Raw genomic sequence first — 25082 nt, 5'->3', positions numbered from 1 at the left:
ATTAAAAATGTAGTTTTTATCTCAGGAATGAATAATTGACATGAAATCCACATTCTCCAGCTGCTATAATTAGACTGCTCATCTGCACAAATCTGTAACTGCTGCACTTGAAATCTACCCATGCTGTCAAAGCTTTCTTCTCAGTTTCCACAAAGTGGCTAATTTAGATATTCCTAGTAATATTTTCTACTTATACAAACTATTTTGGAAATGTCAGCCCATCATCTGTAGGAATGGCACTATCAACCATATTTTTCAGATAGGGAATATAAAGCATATAGGTATTAGGAACACCAGTTATTTAAACAACTGCTGCCATCATGAAAGAAGATAGCAAATAACATATTCCTTATTTTCAGAGGAAAATGAGAGATGTAAATTATACCATCGGTCAGGCATCTCACTTCTTACCATATACATACAGCATATTCTTACAGAACTGCAAATCTCAAACATTCTGTGAAAGGGCACATGGTAACATTACCTTAAGGACTTGTTCTTTCTGTGTTGTATTCTGATACCTCAAAAAGCCAAAACTAACTGGCATGCACATAAGAGACTCCTCAAGGAAGGGCCATGGTCAGTCTGGACTGAATAAAGTTTGGAAGAGCAGGAATGTTTCCTTATAGAGTTTAACAAATGGTAGAAGCTAAGAGTCCTTTTTGGCTGGAAAATTGGGGAGGACCCCACCTTCCAGGCTGACATTATGAAACTAGAGAAACTTAACAAGAAAGAAGAGGAAATAAATTTCTACTGCATTTTTTCCTGCTCTATCACAACCCATTGTTTATGAAGGGAAGAAGAATGACCATTTCTAGAATACCCCTTTTCTTCCAATCTCTCCTTAGTTGCTGCTCGCTCAGCCCTGGGAGCTTAGACAAACTTAAAGGATGAAACTGCCAAAAGAAACACAAGATGATATGTGACTGATGTTGAAAGGGCAGAATGACTAGATGGGTTGGTAACGTTTTTAATAAACAGCCTCTAAAAATGTCCTTACAGAGAAGAGTTAGGACCATGTTGATATGAGTCAGTTGTGTCTGTGGAACAAAATAAAGCACAAACAAACTTGGCCTAAATAACACTCATTCTGGCTTTGCATCAATAATCTGATCGCACCACTGAAACATACCCCACCTAGTGCTGTGGAAACTGAAGGAACAATGTAAACTATCTGCTTTTTGGCTTTTTGCACTACTAAAGCAAGAATGATAAGAGAACTTTTAGAATAGTCTATGGTATGTTTTCATGATATTTCTGTGGAGGGTGATAAAGCAGTCCTGTTCTGGAGCTGAGCCCTGTGAAGATCACAAAAAAGACTAGAGGTTGGCTCTAGTCCTTCTTTCATACTTGAGCCGTGCAAATATTTGGAGAACTGTTTTAGCTCATTTTCTCAGGACTTCTCCTGCGTAAATAGAATCCCTACTTGCACAGAAGCAGCACAACAGTCAGAGTTCTGGCACACAGGGTTTGCTAAGAGGAGCAAAGGAACTCAGCTTGCACTCCATAGTCCAGAACGAATTCCCTGATCTTGGGCTGTGCAGCTTTAAAGACACTCGTGGGACCAAGGGGAAGAACAGTAAAGCTGACTTCATCAACATAATGAAATGAGCACCCTCCTGAATCTCTAACCAACTGGATTTATACTAGTCACAAATAAAACCTTTTCTCGTGAACTCAAGACATATTTCCAATAATGTAAGCATTCCACTGATCTAACTCTGTATGTAATGCAATTATCGAAGTATTACTGCCCTAAATGAATGGACACGGCCTCAAGTTGCACTGGGGAGGTTTAGATCAGACATTAGGAAAATTCATTTTCACAGAAAGGGGTGTCAGGCACTGGAAATGACTGCCCAGGAATCATCATGCCTGGAAGAGTTAAAAAATACATGGATACAACACTTGAGGACATGATTTAATGATAAACGTGGTGGTGGTGCTGGGTTAGCAGTTGGACTTGAGAAACTTGAAGATATTTTCTAACCTCATTGGTTCTATGATTCTGTGCATACCTAATTATTCCTAGAATAAAATTTATTTAATGAATTTTTATTTGATTCCTGAAGGAATTCCAGGTCTGATAATTACAGACCATTTATAATATTCTGAAATATGAAAAACAAACAATGAGAAAACATGCATTACCATTTCCTACCATTTGGAAAATCTCAGACAGTAGAGAATTGTGAAGAATGGCCTATTCTTCTGTAATAATTAACACTCATGAGTTAACCCTCTAAAATCTCTAAAGTAAGAAGGATTTCTATAACTTTTCTTGGGAAGTTATCCCATAGTCTGCCTCAGGGATAGTAACCTAAAAAGAAGCAGAACAAAAAAAAATCCTCCAGAGGATTAGATGCTGAAAATTGCACTTAGATGAAAAAACAAGGAAAAGGAAATATAAATGAACCAATTTAATCTCATAGTAGAACTGGTAATGCTCAGAATCTATAACTTAAATGTCTATTATTCACTAGCTGGTTTGATTTAGAGAGCCTTCATTTATGCTTCAGGTCTTGGAAGAAAAAAAAATCTGGGTACATGAATCCATAAACAAATTAAATCCATCCATCCATGCTTGTTTGAGAATGTTTATGGAAAATGTCAAGTGAGGGGGAAAAAATCTTTATTTATAAAAATCAATTTTTTTAAATGAAATGGTAAAAATTCTACCATGCCACATAAAAGGTTTTAATGGACAGCCTAGCAAACCTAATTAAATTGCCCTTTCCAGCTTCCTCTGGTTCTGCAAACACTTGCCTCACATATGGGAACTATCAGTGAATTCAGTGGGATGACTAATTTAGAAGACCTGAGTATATACAGAATTACTCTATAAAATCACATTACCAAGTTACCCCAAAGTTAACAGACCACAACAAATATCACAGTTTAACAAACCTGACTACTACAAAGGAATAATCAACTTCTAGGTTTTGAAGCTACAAGTGGCAACCACCAGATTTTTCTTGGGTAGGTTGGAAAAAGTGTATGTAATCATCTCAGTTACAGTTCTCAATTATTTTATCCATCAACACATTCAAATATTTTCCATACAGTGCATTTAACAGATTGTTTTCTATATTGGCAGTTAGTGGCCTTGATAATTTCTTTCTCACTGAACACTAACAGAGAATAAAAAATTTGATCATATGAAACATGAATCAGGTAAAAAAGAGACTGTTTTGCATACCTGTGTTTGGGAATTGGGTACCAACTTATACATATTCTGGAGTTGTCCATTTACTTTTTTACCTGTTTTGACAGAAAGAAAAATAAATTCACATAATTAATTTTTTGTTTTGTCCAAAGCAAAGCAAACCAAGTTTATTCACCTTTTGTTTGTCAGCTCAGAAAGTTAGAAGGCTTAATTAAAAGCCTGTATAAAAAAACATAATGGAAAATTTTTATTGTCCTATGTCTCCAGGACCATTAATCCATCTTCAAGGCCTTCTCTTCACATTTTGACAGAAAGGAAATTAAATGTATTCTTCTTGTTTTGTTTATGGTTTTGTTTATCTCAATGTATCAACAAATCCCCAGATTTAAACTCTGATTTTTTTTTTCTCTTAAGTTTTCCTCTTAGTTTCTAAGTATTAGAAGTTTTTTGTGATGCAGCTGTTGAGTAAATCAAGAAACAGTCCTGTTCAGCACCTACTCTATTCTAGCATGCTGCTTCAAACTTTCCCTGTATCTTCCACTTTTACACTTTTCTGCTGCCCTTCCAACAACGGATGTGCAAACGAATCAAGCTACATGTTATAATTTTTTTTTTCAAATTCCATCCAAAACAGATGAGAAGAAGAAAAAAAATTCAACTCTAAAGAAATAGCAATTGAGATACATTTAGGTTGGAAACAAGTCTTTCAAAGTACTTGATACTTCTAAATAACAGGACTTACTATTGGCCTAAATTCAAGGGAACAGTGACAGAAGTTTCTCAATGACTTCATGAGAAAATCATGGCAAGACGGTCTGAAATAAGCTACTTTAATCTCTTCTGAAAAAAATCAATTAAATAAATGTTGAACTTTTGCCATGCCTTTCATGTTTTTTCAAATCATGAATTAAAAGCAGATTCTCCTCCCAACCACTCCCAATGTGTTTAGTATAAAACAAAAATTCGGCCTGTAGATTCAACAAATCCAGGAACATGTAAAATAACTTTCAGTTTCTAGTAACTGATATATTCTTCAGTGGGAAAAAGAACATTTACAGTAAAGGATGTTTGGTTTAGGTTGAGATGCTTCTCCTATAGGAGAACTTGATACAAACCAAGAAATTACCACAGAAAAGAAGTGCCTATTTGTGTTGATTGATAATCTTTACAGGCATCTGGCTGTACATTTATTATAAATATACACTCTCTGTTTGCCGCCATTTTCTGTATCTACCCACTATACACTAAAAATATGAAAGGCTTGAATTTGAAAGTGCTGACTATTTTCCCATTATAAGATTCTTTATCAGTAGACCAGAATGTAGACATGCAGGGTAATTACAAACTCCTGGGATTTAGCTGCTGCAGAAGCATCCACTGAATACACAAATCTACACTGCAGACAAAAGAAATCTTATGTAAATAGAATACGAACTCTTAGAAGAAATAATCTTTCAACCAAGCTCAATGGGTCTCCATAAACACACAAGAACAATTTTCCTGATGTATTAAAAATGTAAAATGTCTGTAAGAAACAGCAGTTGGAAATACATTCTAGAGAAAGATAAAATTTGGTGATGTTTTCATCAGTCTTGAACAAGTAATAAACTATAAACATTTTGCACTCATCCCTCCCTCTTATTCTAAGCGCTGAAATATCATCACTTGCTCTACAGATGACTTTAAGATGTTTGAAATATAGAAAAAACCCAGAAAAAAACACTTGGTAAGATATCTGTAAGGCTGCAAAGCAGAGCTTTTTGTGAATCAGGTACAGGAAAAGGCTACAACCATTATCCTCTTTAAGCTATGGTTTAGCAATGGCTTTATTCTGCGCAGCTCAAACAGCTCTATGGACACTGGGCAGGTGCTTCAAAGTTACAGCTTTGTACTTTATAATTAAGGCCAACAAAGCTCTTTATTAGGCAATATAAAGGTTTTCCCAGTGTTAAAAGCCACCATACTGCTCCCATCCTTTATCCTCAAGTATATTGAGCTCTGTAACTCACCTACAAGTCAAAACTGTAGTACAAATTAAATTTCAGCTGGAAATCTCATATGAATAAGGCTCTCTAATGAGAATTCCCATTCTTTATATTTTGAGTCAAGCTGAAAATACTAAGCAGAGGAGTTTCCAGCATCTTCTGAGCAACATCATGTTTCAAAATACTTTTATGCAAATACTTGAGGAAAATAAATCAAATTGGATACTCTGTTAAGTCCTGTCTTCTTCTCATTACAAGGAGGAAAACTCTACTGATGCTTATTTCCTCTACTGGTGTGAGTGATTCTTTCAGCATTACATGTTTTCACAAGGGTTAATATGACATCACTTTTCCTGCATTGTCTTGGTATTTTAGAGGAGAACCTTAAAATATGAATGGCAGCCAGCCAGAGGTGTTATACACTGCTCCATGAAAAAAAAACAAATGCATACATGACACTGCATGCTTCAGACATGATCCATATAATCCTTTGACTGTAAATTAGCTTCAAATTCATCTTTTGAGTGGAGTCATAAAGGGCCCATTGAGGCAGGACAGGCCCTGTCTGGCTTGAAGACCTTCAGCTTCAATGTAAATGCAGGTGTAAAAGAAGATTCAAATAATGCTAATAATTTCTCTCACTCATGATGGAAAAGAAATTCAATGGATTAGTTGAATGATGGCTGATGGATTAGTTCATTACTTGATCATCTTATTATTCATGGCCTAAGGAAAAAGCTTAGAATCCAGTCAGAAGTGTAAATATTCATACTCAACACTTGAATGTGTATCTGTACTAAACACCTTTAGAATTCTATCAACGTGCAGCAGATGTTCTGTTTGCAATGTCAACACCTTTCAGAAGACTAGGTGGCAGTTTTTCAAAACCAAAATATTTCTATTTTCAGCAATTCTTGAGAGAATTTTTAGGGGTATAATGGATGACATTTAAACAATAAAAACTTGATCAGCAGCTTACTCTAATTAATACCATAATAGAGGAAAAAATACTGTCAAAATCAGCAGCTATTTGATTAACTATTGTCAAATACTTACTAGAGAGAATAGTCTTATGATTCAAAGTCTTGCTCCAAATACTATCCTCTGCATTGTCTTTAACTCCAAATTCATAGGGTGTGTTTGGCTTCAGATTGTCAATCACTGTCTCTGTAGCTGGGCAGAGCTGAAAAACCCATTTCTTGTCTTTACCTTTTTCTCTGTAGCGAACTGTATAGAACCTGCTCAGGGGGAAAATAAAAGTCTATGCAAAGGAATTCATGACAACATTTTCTGTGAGAAAATTATTAATAATAATAATAATAATAATAATAATAATAATAATAATAATAATGTTCTATTGTTCTTGTTCTTTCTGGCTCTTTATGGTCACTAAATACCAGAAAAGCCAGATTTATTCCCCATATATGTACCCCATCATATAGACCATGACATTAGGAATATTGTACAAAGAGTAAAAGGACAGTCTCCTTATTCACAAACACCCATTGTATGTGAAGTTTTAACCACAAAGTGTAAGCTCATTGTCCAAGCAGTTCCTGTAATTCTGACATATGCCAGAACCAGTCAACTGAATTGTGAGTCTGCTAGTCAAGAAGCCTGTACTGATTTCTCAAAATCATCTATATCCATCCAGTGAAAGGTGTTCCCTTCAAAATGAGTCCAAAAACATTCTCCAGGGAAGACCAGTAATATCTGTTGTTTGTATAATACATTCCTCATTCAGAGATCCCATTATGGATTGCCCCCACTTCAAACAAAAAAATAAACCAAGACATTACTTCCAGCAGTATAAAACACGTTGAATGCTAACAGATTGTGAAACTAGGAAACATTTCTACAGAAATTGCCCAATTCTGTCAAGGAGCACCACCCTGAAAAAGCATGACTGCAATGTTAACCAATCAAAGAAAGGTAGTGGAAATGGTGAGAGCTTCAGCACAAGAACTCCCCTGCTGAAATAGTCTCATTTTCAATATACGTGCTGAATCACCACCAAAATGGAGTGGATGTTTCTTTTCTTGGAAAAGCAAATCTCAGAGCAATTTGGTCACTTTTAAATCCAAGTATTACTGAAAATTGTTACACATAACATAAATAACCCATATCCATAATCCATATCCATCTCACATTTATATCATCTGAAAAGGGATGAATTCAGTCCAATTGTATTTTGTCACGCTTAAATAGAACAACTTAATGCTTGCAAATCAAGGTTGTGAGATTTATTACAGGCATTATACAGACAATTACATAGAGACAAAGGAATCCCTTCCTTAAAAAAAACAAATGAACAAAAAAAAAAAGGTTCCTAAACTGAAACTGAAAAAGTTTCAAAAGTCCAGACTAAAATTACTTAGTGGATCAGACCTAATACAGTCAATTAATAAAGCTGCTTCTGCTGAAGTTACAAGAGTCCTTTCAGAGTACAGTTTACATGAAATGTGACTGTTGAGTAGACAGAAATTCCTACTTTACTATTAAAACACGACCTAAGACAAGGCAAGTGTCACTCATGGAAGATATTTCCATACATAATGGTTCACTTTGTTCACACATTTTATCTCATAACTGTCAAATTTGTTTTCTCGGCACCAAAAATATAGATTCTCCTGGTAAACCAGGAGCTACAATTCAACTTATTCAGGTACTTCACCAGGTTCCAAGATCAATGTTTATGTTGGCTCACATAACTTCATTAACTGTACTACTTTGTGTTCAAAACAAGATATAGTCTAACTTAAAACTTGAAAAGGAAAAAAAAAAACCCAAAACAATAAGGGAAAAAAAAGACCGACACGTAGTCAATAGTATTTCTCAGTTCCAGGACTACCAAGTAAAAATCTGCCTCCTGACTTCTGTGGGCTGTGATCTAATCAAATGTCAAATCAATCTAATTGTCAGTTAACCTGACAAAGAACATTTTAAACAATCAATTATTGGCAACATTAAGAGAAGGAAAAATTCTTCCCTTTTATCCTCTTAAGAGGATACATCTACTTGTATGTGGTCACAGAGACATTAACCAACAGGAACAGCTTATTTGAACTCACTGTCACAGTCTTGCAAAGGATGTAACTTTAATAAACAAATTCAGTCTTCAACACAAATGACTCTTACTAGACCCCATACAGTCTTTTGGTGGAGGATTTGGAATAAGTATGGACAGATATCAGGTGTGAATTCAAGTGGAAATAGTCACCTTTTCCCCTTGCCTGAAAGAGAAATTTTCATTGGTTTTCATCTTTATCCTCACCTTGTCCTATCTATTTTAATTCAGTGGGATAGAAATAAAGTGTTTGCATGTGATGGAAAAAAGAGAGTATACTGTTTCAGTTCAGTTATTGAACAATCTAAAAGAACAGCTGCATCAGAAATGGGGAGAAAACAAACCACTAAAAACTTGTTGATAACGAATGGGCTTTTAAGTAGCTGTCCCCAGTTGCTTCTAGTGGACAAAATGTTCTACTTTTTAATGCTCTCTCCACACCTGGAATTTTCTTCACTCTAATAAAAATTAAAATACTAAGAATACATGCACAACAAAAAAAGGTCCTATCTTTCACTTAAATTCAAGACTATTATAAAATCTGAAAAGAAGATTTTCATAATTGTGCCGAACTATGCCATTAGAAGGAAAGAGAAATATACAGCACAGAAGAAATGTGCTCTCAACTCCAAGATTTCCAAGCCTATAAAAACTTCACTAAGGGTATAATTATTTTGGTGGAAACTTGCCATAGTGAGTACTAAAAACACTGACCGTGATGACAGAATTTCCTCAACCATTTCAATAAAAAGCAATAAAAATGAAGTTCCATTTAAGAATTTGCAGGTCACAATCATTTGATTATTAAAAATATCTAAATATCTAAATATCTGTAAATAAAATACATGTGCTTTTGGGGTAATGCAATCATTTGTTTATAGAGTAAAAATTCAGAAATGCCAAGTTTTGTCATCAAAGAACAACAACTCATTGTTAAACCAGACCAAAAAACTGCCAAATAAAAAGCAATTTCAGTGTCTGCCTGAGAACACTGTACTGATTGAATATTGTTGTAATTTCAATTTCTCCCTTTTTCAAATCTTTCTTTCATCAAAAATACAATATCAAACAGTCAACACATATAATTGAAGACATGAGTAAGCAGTATGATCCAGTCACCACTCACGTCTATCAATCCCCTTGTGGCAGTGACATACATGCACAAAATGAGTGCAGCTGGCTGAACTGGAAACATTCAGCAAAACCTCTTCATAGATCCCCTCTAGAACAACATAAGGCAGTTGAAAGCACTGAAATAGAGGGCTTAAAGGGAAAGCTACACTACATGTTTCTCAAATAAAACACTTTCTATTATCTCTGTGAGGTAAGAAAAGGAAAAATTGATTGCTCACCACAGAGTCCTAGCAGCTAATACACTGTGGAGTGCTCCTGGGAATGCTATTCCCACCTGTGAATACTGGTTTGATGTTTCAGCAGGAGATGGCACACCCAGCTGCACTTGGTGAGAAATTATTTCAATCTAGATTCTCAGCAGGTATAAAGACCTAACAATATTTAACTTAATTTAACATTTAATTTTGATTGATTGATTTGTTATGTATTTTGGTGGGGGACATTTTATCAGAAAAATGTTTATTGAATACTCTTGTATTTATATTTACAACAAATATTAATCAAATGATTGCAGGGGTTACTCTGTTTCTTTGCCAGCTAGCACTCTATAAAACATTAGAGCTCTTTTGTCAAACTCCATAAAAGTTAGTACCTCCCTCTCTCTCTCTAAGCAATGCTTCACTCATTTGAAGATAACCACCAATCAGGTCACCCTAGGAACTGTAGAAAAATGTTACCTATTCCCTTTTTACTAGACAACTAAAACTCCAACAATTTAAAACAAAAGGTGTTATGAGCAGGTGAGAGGCTTTGTTGCACTCAGAAATAATCTCTGTAATAATGAGGCAAAAAAACAAACAAAACCAAAACCAGCCACAGCAGCGGAATAAAGAGCCTACATTCACCAAGAACCTCTCTCCATACACATTTGTGCAAAATTATGGAATGTTTAGTGTCTACATTCTTGAAACTCTGTGTCTTTGATGATATTTTTACTTTGCTTGCCTCCACATAAGACGTACACAAAATGTGATGGCAGAAATAAAATAAGTAAGACCAAGTTCATAATTTAAAGGAAGCCACAAGAGTGCAAGATTACTCATAGGCTAACCACTGTAGTGATTACTATAGCTGCAGAGTCAATGTAAAAGACTCAGCCTGACACAGAAGGTTGTTTCTCCTCCTCTGTGTTCAGCTTACAAAGTTTGTTTTCATAACAAGGCAGTGCTCAGTTTAGAGACAGCCTTTTTGTTGCACTAGAAATCAAAATTTTAAAAAATGACCATTTTAAATAAAGAGCACAGAGGGTTTTTGCTTTTGAGATGAAGAAAATCTTATTCACTGTTAAAAGAAGTAGAATTCTAGGATGGATAGGCAAGACATTGAGTTTTCATCTATCATTGTGAATGATACTCTTTTGCCAAGAATTCCAGTGTAATTTTTCGACTTTTTAACCAAATCTCATTTCAGCCAGATTCCCAGAACATGCTTGCACGATCAAATATTCAGACACAAACAATTAGATACTGGAAATCTTGTAAAGCAGATGGTTTTGTGAGATTTCAAGACTAGGTCAGTTTGTATAAATATCATGGATTTATTTGGAACCAGGTCCCAACCAAAACTCCAAACAATTTAATCATTACTATTTTAGTCACACGTAACACTAAACAAACAATTAAGCCTTGGAGATATAAGAAGATTCCAACTCTGTGATTTTGTGTTGCCAGAGACAATAGATTATAAAGCTCTTTTTTTTTGTTCATAGAAATGTAATCAAAGTTTTTTAAGAGACTATCAGCATACCAGGTATTATTTATTTATAGTTAGATTTCATTAGAAGTGCAGCATCCATTTAATAGTAGAAAGCAATAAGAGAAATGGTTTGAACAATGATTTCTCATACACTGAGTGTTGCACAAATTGACCCATGAAGTTGATTGTAGTTTCCTTTTTTATTGTTAAGTTTACTTTAAAGTAACAGACACTGGCATGTGTAAAAAATGGAAATTACAACACCAGTGTCAGTTACCAGCTAGGTTTGCAAAGCACTTTCTAATTTAGTTTTGACTCTTACATAATCACTAAAATTCACTTCTTCTACTTAAAACTTTTAGTAGAATGACTGAAATAAAGAGTGAGAGGCTCTGAAAAACGAGAGACTGAACAGCAACAAATATTTCCAGTTTAAACAAACTTCCAGCGTGTACTCCTACAGCAGCAACTCAAAAGCATCTGAAACTCAAGGAGTGTATTTGCTGCTGCATGTTTTCCTTTAAAAATTCTGCTATGTTTAAAATACATTTTGTATGACACTTGCAACACAAAGTATGACTTAGTTGGCAGCTGCATAATGACAGAAGTTTGTAAATAGGCACAGGAGGAGTAGGCACATTTCTTTCTGAATTTCAGATTTTAAAAACCCTACTTCTACATACTAGTCAACAAAAAGACTAAGTATGGACTCTTCCCTGATTTTCCCTTACTGTTTTCCTTGCATTTTTTTTTAAAGCATCAGATAAAAACAAAATAAAACACAAGATCTCTGCTACTTGCAAGTACGACATTAGGACATTTAGATCACAGGTAAATCAATTAAAACAATGCCAGTGTGAAATTGTCACAGCATTTAACTTAAAAAAGACATACCTTCAGGTTTTAAATTCTTATTTTTGCATGTATCTGAAAGTGTGTTTTTTCCACACAATCCACTCAATAGACTATTATATTTTACTGCAACTATAAACTCTGATTTAATCTAACATGGGGAAAAATGGGTTTTGTTCCATCCCCTGACTTTTCTTCCTAAAGAATTGAAAGTTGAAGTCCACCTTTTTTGACCCCCCCAGCTACAGTGGTGTTCTAATCAAAGCAAAGAAAGAAAAATCTACAGAGTATTCTCTCTTTTTCAGACCTGAATGGAGAGTAAATGAAGCCCCAGTACTTTTATTTTGACTTTCACTTTTATTTCGACAGATCTGTCCACTAATATTTGTCTGAACACAGCTAGGCAGAGAGGAAACAAACCTCTGACTCTCTTGGAAATAATAAAAAGAGGAACTGAACACGGCTGTGCAGCAGGATATCGTGACTTCACCATCTTCCCTCATCAACTTTCTTCCACTCATGTCAGAAAGCAGAGGATGCTGAGAAAGGTTCCACCAACTGTGCTTCCTGGTGTTATGTAGTTTTCATCAATTACATAAAACTAATCACTTGAGTTTTTTGATTTAGATATTTTTTGTTTATTTTAGATTCTAGTGCTAAGGGTCTTATGAGAGATAATAGTCACTTCAAGAATGCTTCAAAATTTCACCTTCCAGTTTTGGTCCACAAAAATGGCAATGAATACTTTTGTTTCAATGAGGGATTAGCATTTGGGGTTATCTTGAGGGAAATATGTAGCACTCCATTGGCTTATGCTCTTAATCTCTAGGGAGTTAAGCCAAAATAAAGATTTATTGAAAAATGTCACAGTAAATTCTTTTCATCGGAGTTTCTTAAAAATCTCATAGATACAGAAGACCACTATGTTCCCTGAAGAAGCAAGCAGCCATTTCACTGAAGCACTAAAAGATATTCTCCTTGAGATTTCTTTGAGCTTCTCTTTGAGAATATGGCACCTCTTATTCCAAACTCACTTGTTCACAAAACCAGATCTTCCAAGGAATATCCCACTGAGGTCAAACTTGCACTAGAGAAAATCTTGGCCAGCAGAACTGCGCTATTCCATGTGGTTTCTATCTTCTGACTCAGTAACACATTGAAATAATGCAACATTTTATTATGCAACTCTTGTACAAAAGCCTAACATGCACATGGAGATGGTAAAATCTGAGGCTGAGAACAGTGACTCCATTTCAGGTCATCGAGAGTTACAAATTTAAACCTTGGTGGGACATTGGCTGACAGAACTGAGTTAATCCAAAGGTTAGAGGTTAGCCACTAACAGCAATCTTGAGGATGATTACCAGTCACAGTAAGGAGAATATGCCAGGTGAAAAAGCATCAAGCCAGGTACACTGCCCCTGAAATAGACTGAAATTTTGGTGAATCTGTTACTGGTTTTTTAAGTCTTGTACTTTTATCACAACACTAACTTGGTAAGAATGGGCTGCTTCCTTTTTTTTTTTCCTATTGTATATTATCAACAGTCATTCAAATTATAATAAATTAATAGTTTTTCTTCTACACACTGACTAGAAATATATGTGGATCTTAGAATTCTAGATATAAGCACCATGGTCACATGGACAACTGTTCTTATAATTTAAATCACAAGCACTTTGGTCCAGTAAAGGTAAAATTAATAAGAGCACCACTTAAGTGACTTTTTTTCTTCATTAACTTCCTTGTTACGCTTGATTGCAAAACAGAAATCTGGCTATAGGTATATACCTAACTTTGATAAGTTCATTTGTAACGTGATATAAATATTTTTAAAGTAGCTACTCCTGTCTGGCAATATTTCACTGAAATGTGCACTTTAACTCCTGAGAGGAGGAATACCTCAGAATATATTCTAAACATAGCAAGACACTAGTAGCACACTGCCCTAACTGAAAAACTATATTAAAAACTTTGTTCCAACTTTGAGTCAATGAATGCCCAAAAAGAAAATTCAGCTACTGAGGAGAAAACACAGAACTGATGAAAGCAAGGCGGTGGATACCATTTGCCTTGAATTTCCAGGTGGCTTAATACAGGATATAGGCTTCTCCTGAAGTGTTCTTCATTCCCACTGCACAATGGCTGCTGCAGCATTGGTGCTGACACATCACATAAAGAAAAATTCATGGGTAAAAACTGTGCTAAAACCACTATGTTAGAACACTCTACAAGTTCATCCAAGATCAGCTCATTTATTCAATTTCACACAGTAGGAAAATATTTGCTTCTTCCATTATTGAAAGAGCAAAATCTAAGCCTTAACAAACTTTTATTTCTATTGAAGAAAAATCTGATCAAATTTCGTCCTTGGACATTTACTAACATTCCATAAGTGTTTCCTAACAAACAATAATTTTTTTTCAATGGTGTTTGAAATTCTGGTTGGTGAGGAAGATCCAAATTTTTTTCATGAGAAATTTCTGGTGCTTGAAAAGGATCAGTCCTTTTGTGAGATATGAAACTTTTGTGAAGGTAGGAAAAAGTAATGGCTAAATGGGATGTGTATTTAAACATGGCCTATATTTGACATCCAGTTTAATCATGTCAGCTAGAGTTTTCTTATGAACACCAGAGTAAGAAAAGTCAAGTCTAAATGAGACAGCTACAAATTCGACAAATGTTAGACAGGTAAAAGAAATGTTCTGAATCATAAAATAAAAAGAACATTTAAAACCCAAAAGATAACAGTTGCAAAACAGATGTAGGTGCATCCCATGGGTTCACAATGGCTTCACATAAAGAAAAATTCATTGGTAAAAACTGTGTTAAAACCACTATGTTAGAACACTCTACAAGTTCAAAACACTGTTGAGTAGAATAGAGCTTCACACAGTGTAAATGAAAGTAAAAATATTCTTCTGTCATCAAGGAACAATATAAAGAGAAACACAAGTAGAGAAAACATCTGCATTAGCAATTTAAATAATTTTATTCATCTACAGAGGGTTGACTAAACCATAATAGTGCACTTAATTGAGAAGCTCTTCTGCACTATGAGTTCTCTTGAACCTGCCACTTGGCGAGCGTTTCCGAGTTTCCCACCTACTGCGCCACTCAGTTAATGCCAAAAATATTGACATAGAAGAAATCATTTTTTACTTATGACAGAAATTTAATGAAAGCTGTACTGTATCAGTTTTAATGATAAGACAAGATAAAGGAAACAAAATTCAAACAGTGTTAAAACAAGACCTCATTCCCCCACCTCAGCACAACAAAAGACTTCTTTTACACTTTTTCAGTCAACTCTAAAGTAAAATATTTCCTGTGATTTAACAAAGTTTCAATTGGTTCAGATACAAATGACGGTAGAGCCAAGGCCATTAATTCAAGAACAAAGGATCCAGTGTGAAATAACAAGATTTGTAATTCAGTGTGTAGACATCTCACTAAAGTTGTCAAGTAAAGAGTTGCAAAGCACTAGTGTGAGCAAATTAAAAAACTGACTTTATATTCAGAACTATTGTTTACAACATTTTAATTTTTACTGTAAAAATGATATTAATCATAGCAGAGAGCTGCCCTGAGTGAACTCATGGTGGTAATAAAGCCCATCCTTGTCTGTTGTTACCTGTCACTAGCACAGTTACTTGTTGCTGTCCAGTCATGTTGAGGGTTGACTAGGATGCCCCAAGAGAGAAACACAGAGGTTGGGGTGAGAGTGCCAACCACCAGCTGCAGAGGCTTCTGTGTCTTGTTCCGACCTACATAAGAAACATATAAAGTTAATTTCTCCCTCCTGCATTATGCAAAGGAAAGTTTTTGCAGATGGATAATTATGTAAATTAAGATCTCTTCTGAGGTTGAAGGGAAAGGTACAACAGTTCTCTAATTTTCATGGTCACTGTTTCTAACATATGATTTACAAATGTGGCAGTGTCCATGGTCACTTTTTCAACCTAACATTCAAGTTAAAACTAGTTTTTGAAAACAGTCATTTGGTGGTTTAAGTACACTTAGTATAAGAATAAGCTATAGGTAGATTAAATTAAAAACTCTTGCTATCTTGGACTATTTCACAGAAGACATGACAGAGTTCAGGACATTAGAAAGCCTCCATGAATGTGATAAAATAGTAATTTCTTGGCAAGTTTCTCAGTTACACTGCAAATATATCTACACATAATAAATATTTTCTAGAGCATTCTTAAGAGCAAAGTAAAACCTACAGAAGTTCTTTAGGTTTTAACTGCAGGCAGATCTGAGTCAGTGTCTGTATCTGCAGGAACTTTCTCAACTATACTGAAATCAGGTTTTGCATGATACTGAACCTCACCCTTGCTCTGTATAACGGAGTACAGTTCTTGTGCGAAGCAAGAACTTATTTTAAAGAAAGTTTAAAAGCTAATAGATGGAAATGAACAAATTATGTAGAGACTCTATTTTGAACCTGTAGTTTATGGACAGCTATACGCCCAAGGAGAATCTCTGGTGTTTGAAAGATGATTGACTATAGGAAATCAATATATTCTTTACATCACTTTATATACTTCAAAAATCTAAAGGATCTGTACCTCCTCAAAACATACAGGTGACCAACATTTCCTGAAAACTTATAAGCCACTGATCTAAAGGGTTTTTTTCTCACTGTTGTGAACCAGATCAGACTAACTCTCTACTCAGCCTTTTCAACCCTATTATCTCTTCACTTAACCAGCCCCAGTGACAGCCTGTTTTGTATTTTCAACCAATATATGTGTGTCCATTTAGAAATATTAATCATGTTGGTTTTAACTTTATGTTGATGATGAATATGTTGCTACAAAACCTACACTAAAAACCAATATATATGTTGCATCTGAAGGGTAAATCACTTTCCAAAATCTTTCCAGACATATTGTGTTATACCTGGCAAAGAGCAAGAAAAGATTTATCCCAAACATTACCAGGAGTTAGGAAAAAAAAATCATCCAAAGATCATAGAATAATTTGGGTTGGAAGGGACCTTTAAGGACCTTCTAGTCCAAGTCCCCTGCCATGAGCAGGGACATCTTCAATTGGATCAGGTTTCTCAGATGTGATCTGTCCAACCTGACCTTGAGTGCTTCCAGGAATAGGCCATGAGTCTATTTTTTGTAACAGTCCGGTCATCCTGAAAGAAGTCTCCACATTAAAGTACAGAATTAAGTCACTATATTAAAGTAAGGAATTCAGAACTAACAATATTAATAACATGATTGAGGTTATATAGAAATACTTTGAAACAGATGAGAACAAAATTCAGATTTCTACTCTGTTGTGTATAGATTCAGCTGGAAATATCACTTTCTGCTACTTCTTGCATTAGCAAACTTAGTATATATTGATATAGAGACAGACACACACTACCATTTTCCAACGAGGAACTAGGAGCATTAACATGTCTGTGGATGAAGGAATCCTTACTTATAGTTTGGGAAGAATAACTTTATTAATTTCTGATGTTTAAAGGCATTATTTTAAATTTCAATTCTCATTTGTAAGAACTTTATGCAAAAAAATCTTTAGGTACATCTTCATGTTTTAAGCACTGTGTGTGTGGCTGCTGACTGGGAAATGATGTCCTACATTTTACCTTTTCATGTATGGAATTTGTGCATCCCAGTGAGATGCCTACAGGTAGAAACATCTTTTCAGAGAAACCCAGCACCAGGGTCTGTTTTCTTTCAAATATTTTAAGAAAGAGATGCAGTAAGATTAAAATACCTGAACAAGATTTCTTGTTATTTGAAACACGTGCTGGTCTTACTGAAACCAAATACCGTGGCTCTGCATCTGCAAATGAATGAAAAAGCAATTAGTACAGATGTGCTATTTATTTGAAAAACAGATTAATCTGAAACTGATAACAAAAAGTCAAATAGTCAGTGAATTCTTGACACATTGTCCAATCTTCATGATCTTTAGGCTGTTTTCTTTAAAATTCATTGAGTTCAAAATGATAAATGATTCGATTAAAACAAGGTTGAGATATTTATTTTAGTTTGGGGAATTCCTCTTCAGAAATAAGATTTTCCCTTACACTTAAAACCAGATGTCAGAGATTTCTGCCCTTCTTAATTATTTAAAACCAAGATTTATTCCCTCTTAACTGCAACATGAGAGAAGTTGTCCTAGGATATTCCAGCAAGATATCCACGGGCAGAATTTGGCTCACTCTACTGACCACAATTATTTTACTATGGCTTTTAAAAAAACAGGACTACTCTCCATAGAATTCTTATTCTAGTTTAGATACATTTATCTAAATGCATAAGTACAAATAAGAGACTGCATTTCCTGCATATTTCAGGCACCTTGAATTCTACCAACTAAACAGAACTGCTAAGAAATCATTCATTTTTCCCAAACACTCAGATTTCTGTAAACATAAAGGAAAAGCAGTACCAAAAAAGCCAAAAGCTTGCAATACTACTGAAAAGGTTCTGCCAGTGTGGGGAAAACCACTCTAACTTAACTTCACTGATTCTGTGCACCTGAAGCACTGGAAACCCATACTATGGATGTGCTTTATTTGCTTAATTAGTCTTTTTAAATGGGTTTTATCTGCATCAAATAACCAAATAAGCATTGAAAACGGCTGTCCAAAGCAGTGTGGGAAAAAATAATTAGTCAAAAAAGGAATCCCAAAGTGCAAATACGCTTTCATTTACAAAAAATGTTTTTTAATATTTAGAAGGGTACACAAGTGTGGGAGCTGTGTAACCACTTGGATATTTTTTGTATTGAGACTGAAAAATAGAAATAAGCAACACTATAAAATAATTTGGTTTCCCTGTATTATAAACACAGTTTTCTTCTCTGCATTTTTGACCACTTGTGAAATGTTATAACTCTCACAAAGTATTCAACAGGATTATTTTAAAGCGTGACCTGGAAAGTTCTAGAACTATAAAACCAGTCTTCAAAACTAAAAATTTATGGATTTATCAGTAAAATGTCCAAGGATTGTGAAAGAAAATTATTCAAATACTTTAAAACAGTTTTTCACTGCTCCATAAATGGAAAAATTAATTCTGGCTGAAATCTGAAATGACTTGTGCAGCAGTATAGAAAGAGATTAACTGCTAAACAAAATATGGCAAAACACAAAAACTATTAATGCCTCACTGCACATCTCAGCTACAAAACCCGGCAGTTTTCAGGATTCATTAGTTCTAGCAGGTGTTTATGTTCTGTAACAAAGTGTTCTCTGTGGAAATATTTTGTGCTATATGCTGTTCATTAAGCTTTTTTTTGGTGAATTTAACAAATGTTGCCTTAATAAAGAATACAACACATTCCCATTTTCCAGAGAATTCACAGCTCTTCTCACTGTAATACAACCTACCAAAGGAAGCATTGAGGAAAACAGGCTGAGACTAGATGTTGACAGAGGGCTGTTAGAGAAGAGGTAGGTTTAACAAGTACCACTTCTTTAGAACCACTGAACTTAAGACAATATTATGATCATTATAACTGAAATCAGAAAATGAATTTGTTAAAAAAATCCATTCAATACCTGGGATACAACAATAAATTTCTGTACTGTGTTTAAGCTATATCTTAATTTAGAGATATGAGTCCATGATTCCTGAGCAGAACCACACATGCTACTATATAGATGTTAAGAGAATAATAAATTAAATAATTTAAATTAAATTCATTGGTTTGATGCACAGTACCAAAGCATTATGCATGGACAGGAAGACACATGCCTTGAAATGCTTTTATTCTGGGCAGATATATATTCTATATCCAAGACACATGAAATTAAAAAATGCAGAGAGCTTTTTCAATATCATATAAGGAGCCCTGACTCCTTAGAATTGGGAGTTCTTTCTTAGTCTTCCCCTGCAAATCAACATTTCTTTTAGTAAATTCAGAAAACTGCTGAGTTTCTACAGTGATTCAATCTTCTTCAAATATGACTATCAGTCATCATCACAATGCTGAAATCATCTGATGCTACTATGACTCAATTCACTTTCAGGGTGTTCAAACATTGCCTCATCCATGTATTAAGTTCCGTCAAGTTGCAGGAAATATTTCATTATAATAATAAATATTTCATCAGTGTTCTTTTATTATGCTTATATATTCATAATCCATTTCACAGATCCATGCCTATAAGAAGCAGGAATCTTGGGAAGAGGTGAGTAACACAGTAGAAGAAAATGAAAATTCTGCAGAGTATCAGAACATAAATAAAACCATAAATTGCATTAATTCTTGTAATGCTTAAAAGATAAATTGTTGACATAGGAGGCAGGTAGGTATATGTGTTAGTCAGTCATAAAAATATGGATGTTTGACTGGATGTAATTATGATTCACAGAACAGATCAGTTATTTGCATGAAAATGTATTTAAGAAGAGAAGCTTGTTTAAAAAATAAAATTATAACCTCAAGTAGAAGCAAACTACACCAGAGAGTACAGACAATCCTGTTTGTAACTGAATATTTCTTATTTTCTTTGAATTATATTTAGTAAGAAAAGGACAGTTATGTAATTAAGATAAATGTTGAAATTTCTGGACACAGATTCATGAATCCAGCATCTGCATCCAAAAATAATTTCAACATTAATCAATATATAACAGAGACATTTATGAAAAAGATGCAAAATATAGATCTGTCTGTCTCCCATCTGTGAGGATCCACAATCTCATAAATGAAGGATCCCTACAAAACAATGCAAGCTTTAGCAAGTTAAGTTTGAACTACATTTGCAAATTTGCTATGAAAAGCTTAGTAGCTCCTTGATGCCTAACACATTCTTGGAGGGATGCTACTCTAAGACCACTTGTTTGAATCTGTTACTGTCTAGCCCTTTATTAAGGCTAGAACAACAAATATCCTGGCTAAGAACTCCTTTCAGATCAGAAATAAAGCCCAAAGAGTGACCACCTTCAATTCTTTAACCACAAAATACTCTAGGAAAACACCCACATGTACCAGAGAAGTGCTCCTCCATGAATCCATGCCTAATTATTAGTGATGTAATTCCCCAAACATAGGCTATTATATTAATAAATATAATTATTAAAAGAATAAAGCTTCTATTACCCACCTTAACAGCTTATGAAGACAACCAGAATGTAACAGATACATGTCACTGACATATCAGATTAACAAAGAAGATGTCTTACTTTCACATGCCATGAGCTAGTCTATCAAATCAGTGGCAGCAGGCAAATAACACACACTAGAAAATGCTAGGAAATTCTGCTTCTGTTCAAGCACACTATTCAGGGCCCAGACAACATGCACTTGCAAGCAAAACAATGTAAGTATGAACTGACTGATGAACTTAAAATAAATCTTAAAATAGTGTTACAAATGCATTATTAGAATTCATGGACCACTGGATTCAGAAAGCAAAACGAAGTAAGTTTTTGCTTCAGGCTGCAAGCTCTTAATCTGTATTTAGGGATTGCTAAAAACTTCCCATGGGATGTTGCTAGGGGCAAAGTTGGAAGAAGGGGAGGATGGAAAGTGTTGGAGTGTAACAAGCATGGGAGAAGACAGAGAAGTGGGACAAAGAGGCTGGCATGAATGAACTGCTGCTGATCAATGCACTTGTCTAGAGGAAGGGGCATCTGCTGGACACCTCCAGCTCCTCTCTTCCACTAGACTCTGCTAGCATTAGCAATGAGAGCTTGCTTCCTGGTAAGTTAGCAGGAGGCAACATAATGCTGAATTAACATCACGTTATTTGGCATCTTGAAAAACATGTAGCTAATAAACTGCCAGTTTCTGGTAACTGATAAGAAACTGCACAGCAAGATCTTTTAGGTAAGCACTGCTCTAGCACAGATCCCTGAGTTACACTTTCTAAAATGTGCTCAAGGTGGTACTAGTAGGCTGTCATATACATACATAAACAGGAAATTCACACAACACTTACTGGCATTGTTATGAAGCGGGATTACCAATACATTCTCCTCTTACACTGTACAATCTTGTACAAGAAAAGGAAAAGCAAAAGTATTGCCCAACTTTGAGCTGGTTTTAGAAACTGAAAGGGAAAATAATTTTGTTCATTTTGTTAAGTAATTGCTGTTTATTCTTGCAAAAATTTCCTCTCTCCACCCAAATTTTTGGGTTTCTCCAACAGTAGCAACAATTTCTAGGAGGTTGGCTTGCAATCTTCCTAGCCAAGTTAGGAAAGACTACCACAAATCTCTTAAGCAAATACTTTCTTTACAAGTCAGGAAGACTGAAAAAAATAAGATAAATTTTAAGATAAGTTTAAGTTTTTTTGGATGGGTCCATTCACCTTTCTATTAGTCCAGCGGAATTAACCTCTTGATATCTTTTGACCCTGAATAGCTTTCATGACCAAAAATCATGTTGTTTACTGTCATGTGAGCACATAACATACACTCAGCACAAACTACATCTGGTGTCCTGAAACAGAGGCATAATTCTTGGGAACAAACTTTGCTGCTGCCTCGTCATTGTCATTGTCATTGTCATTGACATTGACATTTCAGTATGTTCAGATCTATCTACTAGAGCATGAAGCTGCTCAAGACTGCTGTCAGCAGAAACTCATCACAAGTTCAGGATCCTTTTCTCTTTGCCCATGCCCTCTGCAGGCAGATCCCAATTTATTGATAATGTTATCCAATTGCTGCCTCAATTACTATATAATTTGCAAAATGAAGGGAAAACATATTTTAAGGTAAGAATTACTGCAGTGAGATGCTGAATATTTTAATGGATGAAACGTAGGTGAATGTCACATGTACAAAAGCATATCTCCCTTCTGAAAATCCTAGGACATGTCATGTCCTTAATAATTTCTTTAAAAATATATCCATCTATAGAAATGTAATTTTATAAATGAATACATCTGCAGCCTTCAAGCTTCCTGTTAACAGGATCATAAAAGGTGTATGACCCAGCAAAAAAGCTGACAATAAATTTCATATTAATCTACAATGGGTGTGTTGGGCATATGGAATTTATGGGCCTTACAAATATATATTGTTGTGTATATTGTCATCTTCCATATTCCAGTTCCAACTGGGGGCAATTATCCCAAACAGAATACCAATTATGCTGCTCCATTAACAAAACCAGGGGTGCAGAACTAAATCAAGGAAATGTGGAAATTTCTCCAAGGCACTTCATTCTACTTGTAGACCTACACTCTTTGTTAGAAAGCAGAAATTATATTTTAAAGGACTGACATATTTTAGGAAGGGAATAATGGCTGATATGCGAAGTATGTTTGGTTTATGGTTTTTTACATTAGCCTAACACATAAATTAAAGCTTTTTTTTTTTTTTTTTTTAGTATTGTTTACAGCTGATTGTGTATCTGTATGATTTGTCCTTAAACATTTTCACAGAATAAACAATTTTAATGCTACCAGAACAAGATCCACTTTCATGGATCTTCCATTTTCCTGGATCTAATCTCTCTCCCAGGGATTATATTCCACAGCATTGTTCCTTAATGTGTTAGAAAAACATACATACTTTTTAGACACTTAAAAATGCCCTTAAACATCCATTTCTAATTTTTATTTCACTACAAACTAATTTAAGGGTGTGATCATAGTCCCTGAATTGACTGGGAAAGGTTTCTTTTTCCACGAACCACTAAAACTGACAAGGGAGAAAGTATTAAATGGCATTAGTCTTGATCTAAACAGACCATAATAAATTTTCATATTTGGGAACCTCTTCTTCCACATTCTGCTCAATAAAAACCTCACTTACCACTGTTCAGGGAAGCCTATAAACTCACCTGCTTTCTGTAAAATTCAGATAAGTCAAAGCATGACAGGACCAAAAAGGAGTTCTCAGGGCAAAAATGAATGGTTTTTTTTGTATAAACCTAGTTGCTTTGACTGTGGAAAAACATGTGGAACACACTGAACACTATTGCCAGAGTGTGCAGTGGCACTTGGATCACTCGAATATCTAGAACATGGGACAGACAACTTTGAGTGTGAAATTTAAAAGTATATTGTTTTGATATGAAGACAACATACTAGGCCAACTTCATCACATATGAGATGTACCAGAAGTACAAAGATAATCTGAGATTTTTCAGCAATAGAGTCTAGGGGATTTATATCTTTGACGTATTTCTTGTGAGTATTTTCATTGTCCCTCTATAACACCTTGCTTTTTTTAAAATCAATATAAAGTGTATGCTAGAGCTGAGGTCTCTGGCTGCCACAATAAAACTTAATCTTTGTTCCTAGAATTGAGAACCATTCTGCAGTTCTTCCAGTTTCTGCCAACAACTGATCCCTAATAATGGTGGGGAGGAGGGAGTGTGCTAGCAATCATTTCTGTCTTCATTTCTGCCACACAAGTCACTCTAAAGTAGAGCCAAAAGCACAACTGTTGTTTATTGCTTTAGCTCGTGTTCCATACATATTTGGAAAGCAAAGTCAAAGCTGCAATTTAATGTTGTGTTTAATATTCTTGAAATGGGAAAGATTATGCACTCTCTGCTTCCAATAAACAAGTCCCCAAGGCACTCAATCTAACCCTAAATCTCTTAACTAAAAACAACAGCTCCAATAAATGTACTGGTAATTCCTCGAATAAATGTTTGCAACTTGAAGTGCATATTGCTGATAACTTCTTTTACTCCTGTCTTTTCAAAGATGACATTTTTTTGAAGGTTAGAAATCCTTGTCTTGCTATCTATATTATGTTGCATTTTGCATGTTTAGTTACTGGACATTCAGAAGTCACAAGCATAGATTTATTGTCACAAGGAAACTGACAACTTCTATTAGCATGAGGGAGATAAAATTTTGATGCTATTCTCTTTTGAAAGAATCATAAAGGAAGAGTATTCCTCAACATTTGTGCTTTTCCCTCTCCAGACACCCTACAGCAAATGGATATGCATATGGTCAGTGCTCTGATGTGCTGTGGAACTAAAGAAAGGTGCCTAGACTCCAGCCATTAACTGTTATGGTTAAAGCTACAAAATATCAATATTCCTGAAATTCCAGGTAAATTTGAGCTTTCAGATTTGCAAAACATTAGATATAAAAGCTTCTATTACATAGGGAGGGAAAATGATTTTACGCAATGCTACATTCAGTCTTTTTTTTTGTTCTTCCCTAAGATCTCAGAATACCTGAAAAAATTAATCCTCAAAAATTAATCCTCACTACTCC

General features: G+C 34.9%; 1 protein-coding gene across 24 annotated transcripts in view; it reads right to left on the bottom strand.

Moving 5' to 3' along the window:
* LOC121345424 (ABI family member 3 binding protein) overlaps positions 1-25082 on the bottom strand; it is a 137663-nt gene that overhangs the window by 90979 nt on the left and 21602 nt on the right. For all 24 annotated transcript variants that reach the window (XM_041422293.1, XM_041422301.1, XM_041422304.1 and 21 more), the window contains exons 3-6: positions 17648-17716; positions 15534-15666; positions 6208-6389; positions 3200-3261 (exon numbers count right to left, since the gene is read on the bottom strand). In XM_041422293.1, the coding sequence (XP_041278227.1) occupies positions 3200-3261; positions 6208-6389; positions 15534-15666; positions 17648-17716 (446 nt within the window). The remainder of the gene's footprint in view (positions 1-3199; positions 3262-6207; positions 6390-15533; positions 15667-17647; positions 17717-25082) is intronic.

The sequence above is a fragment of the Onychostruthus taczanowskii genome, unplaced genomic scaffold (genome assembly GCF_017590055.1).
Source record: "Onychostruthus taczanowskii isolate IOZ18803 unplaced genomic scaffold, ASM1759005v1 scaffold73, whole genome shotgun sequence".
NCBI lineage: Eukaryota > Metazoa > Chordata > Aves > Passeriformes > Passeridae > Onychostruthus > Onychostruthus taczanowskii.
This window is presented reverse-complemented; position numbering and strand designations above follow the sequence as displayed.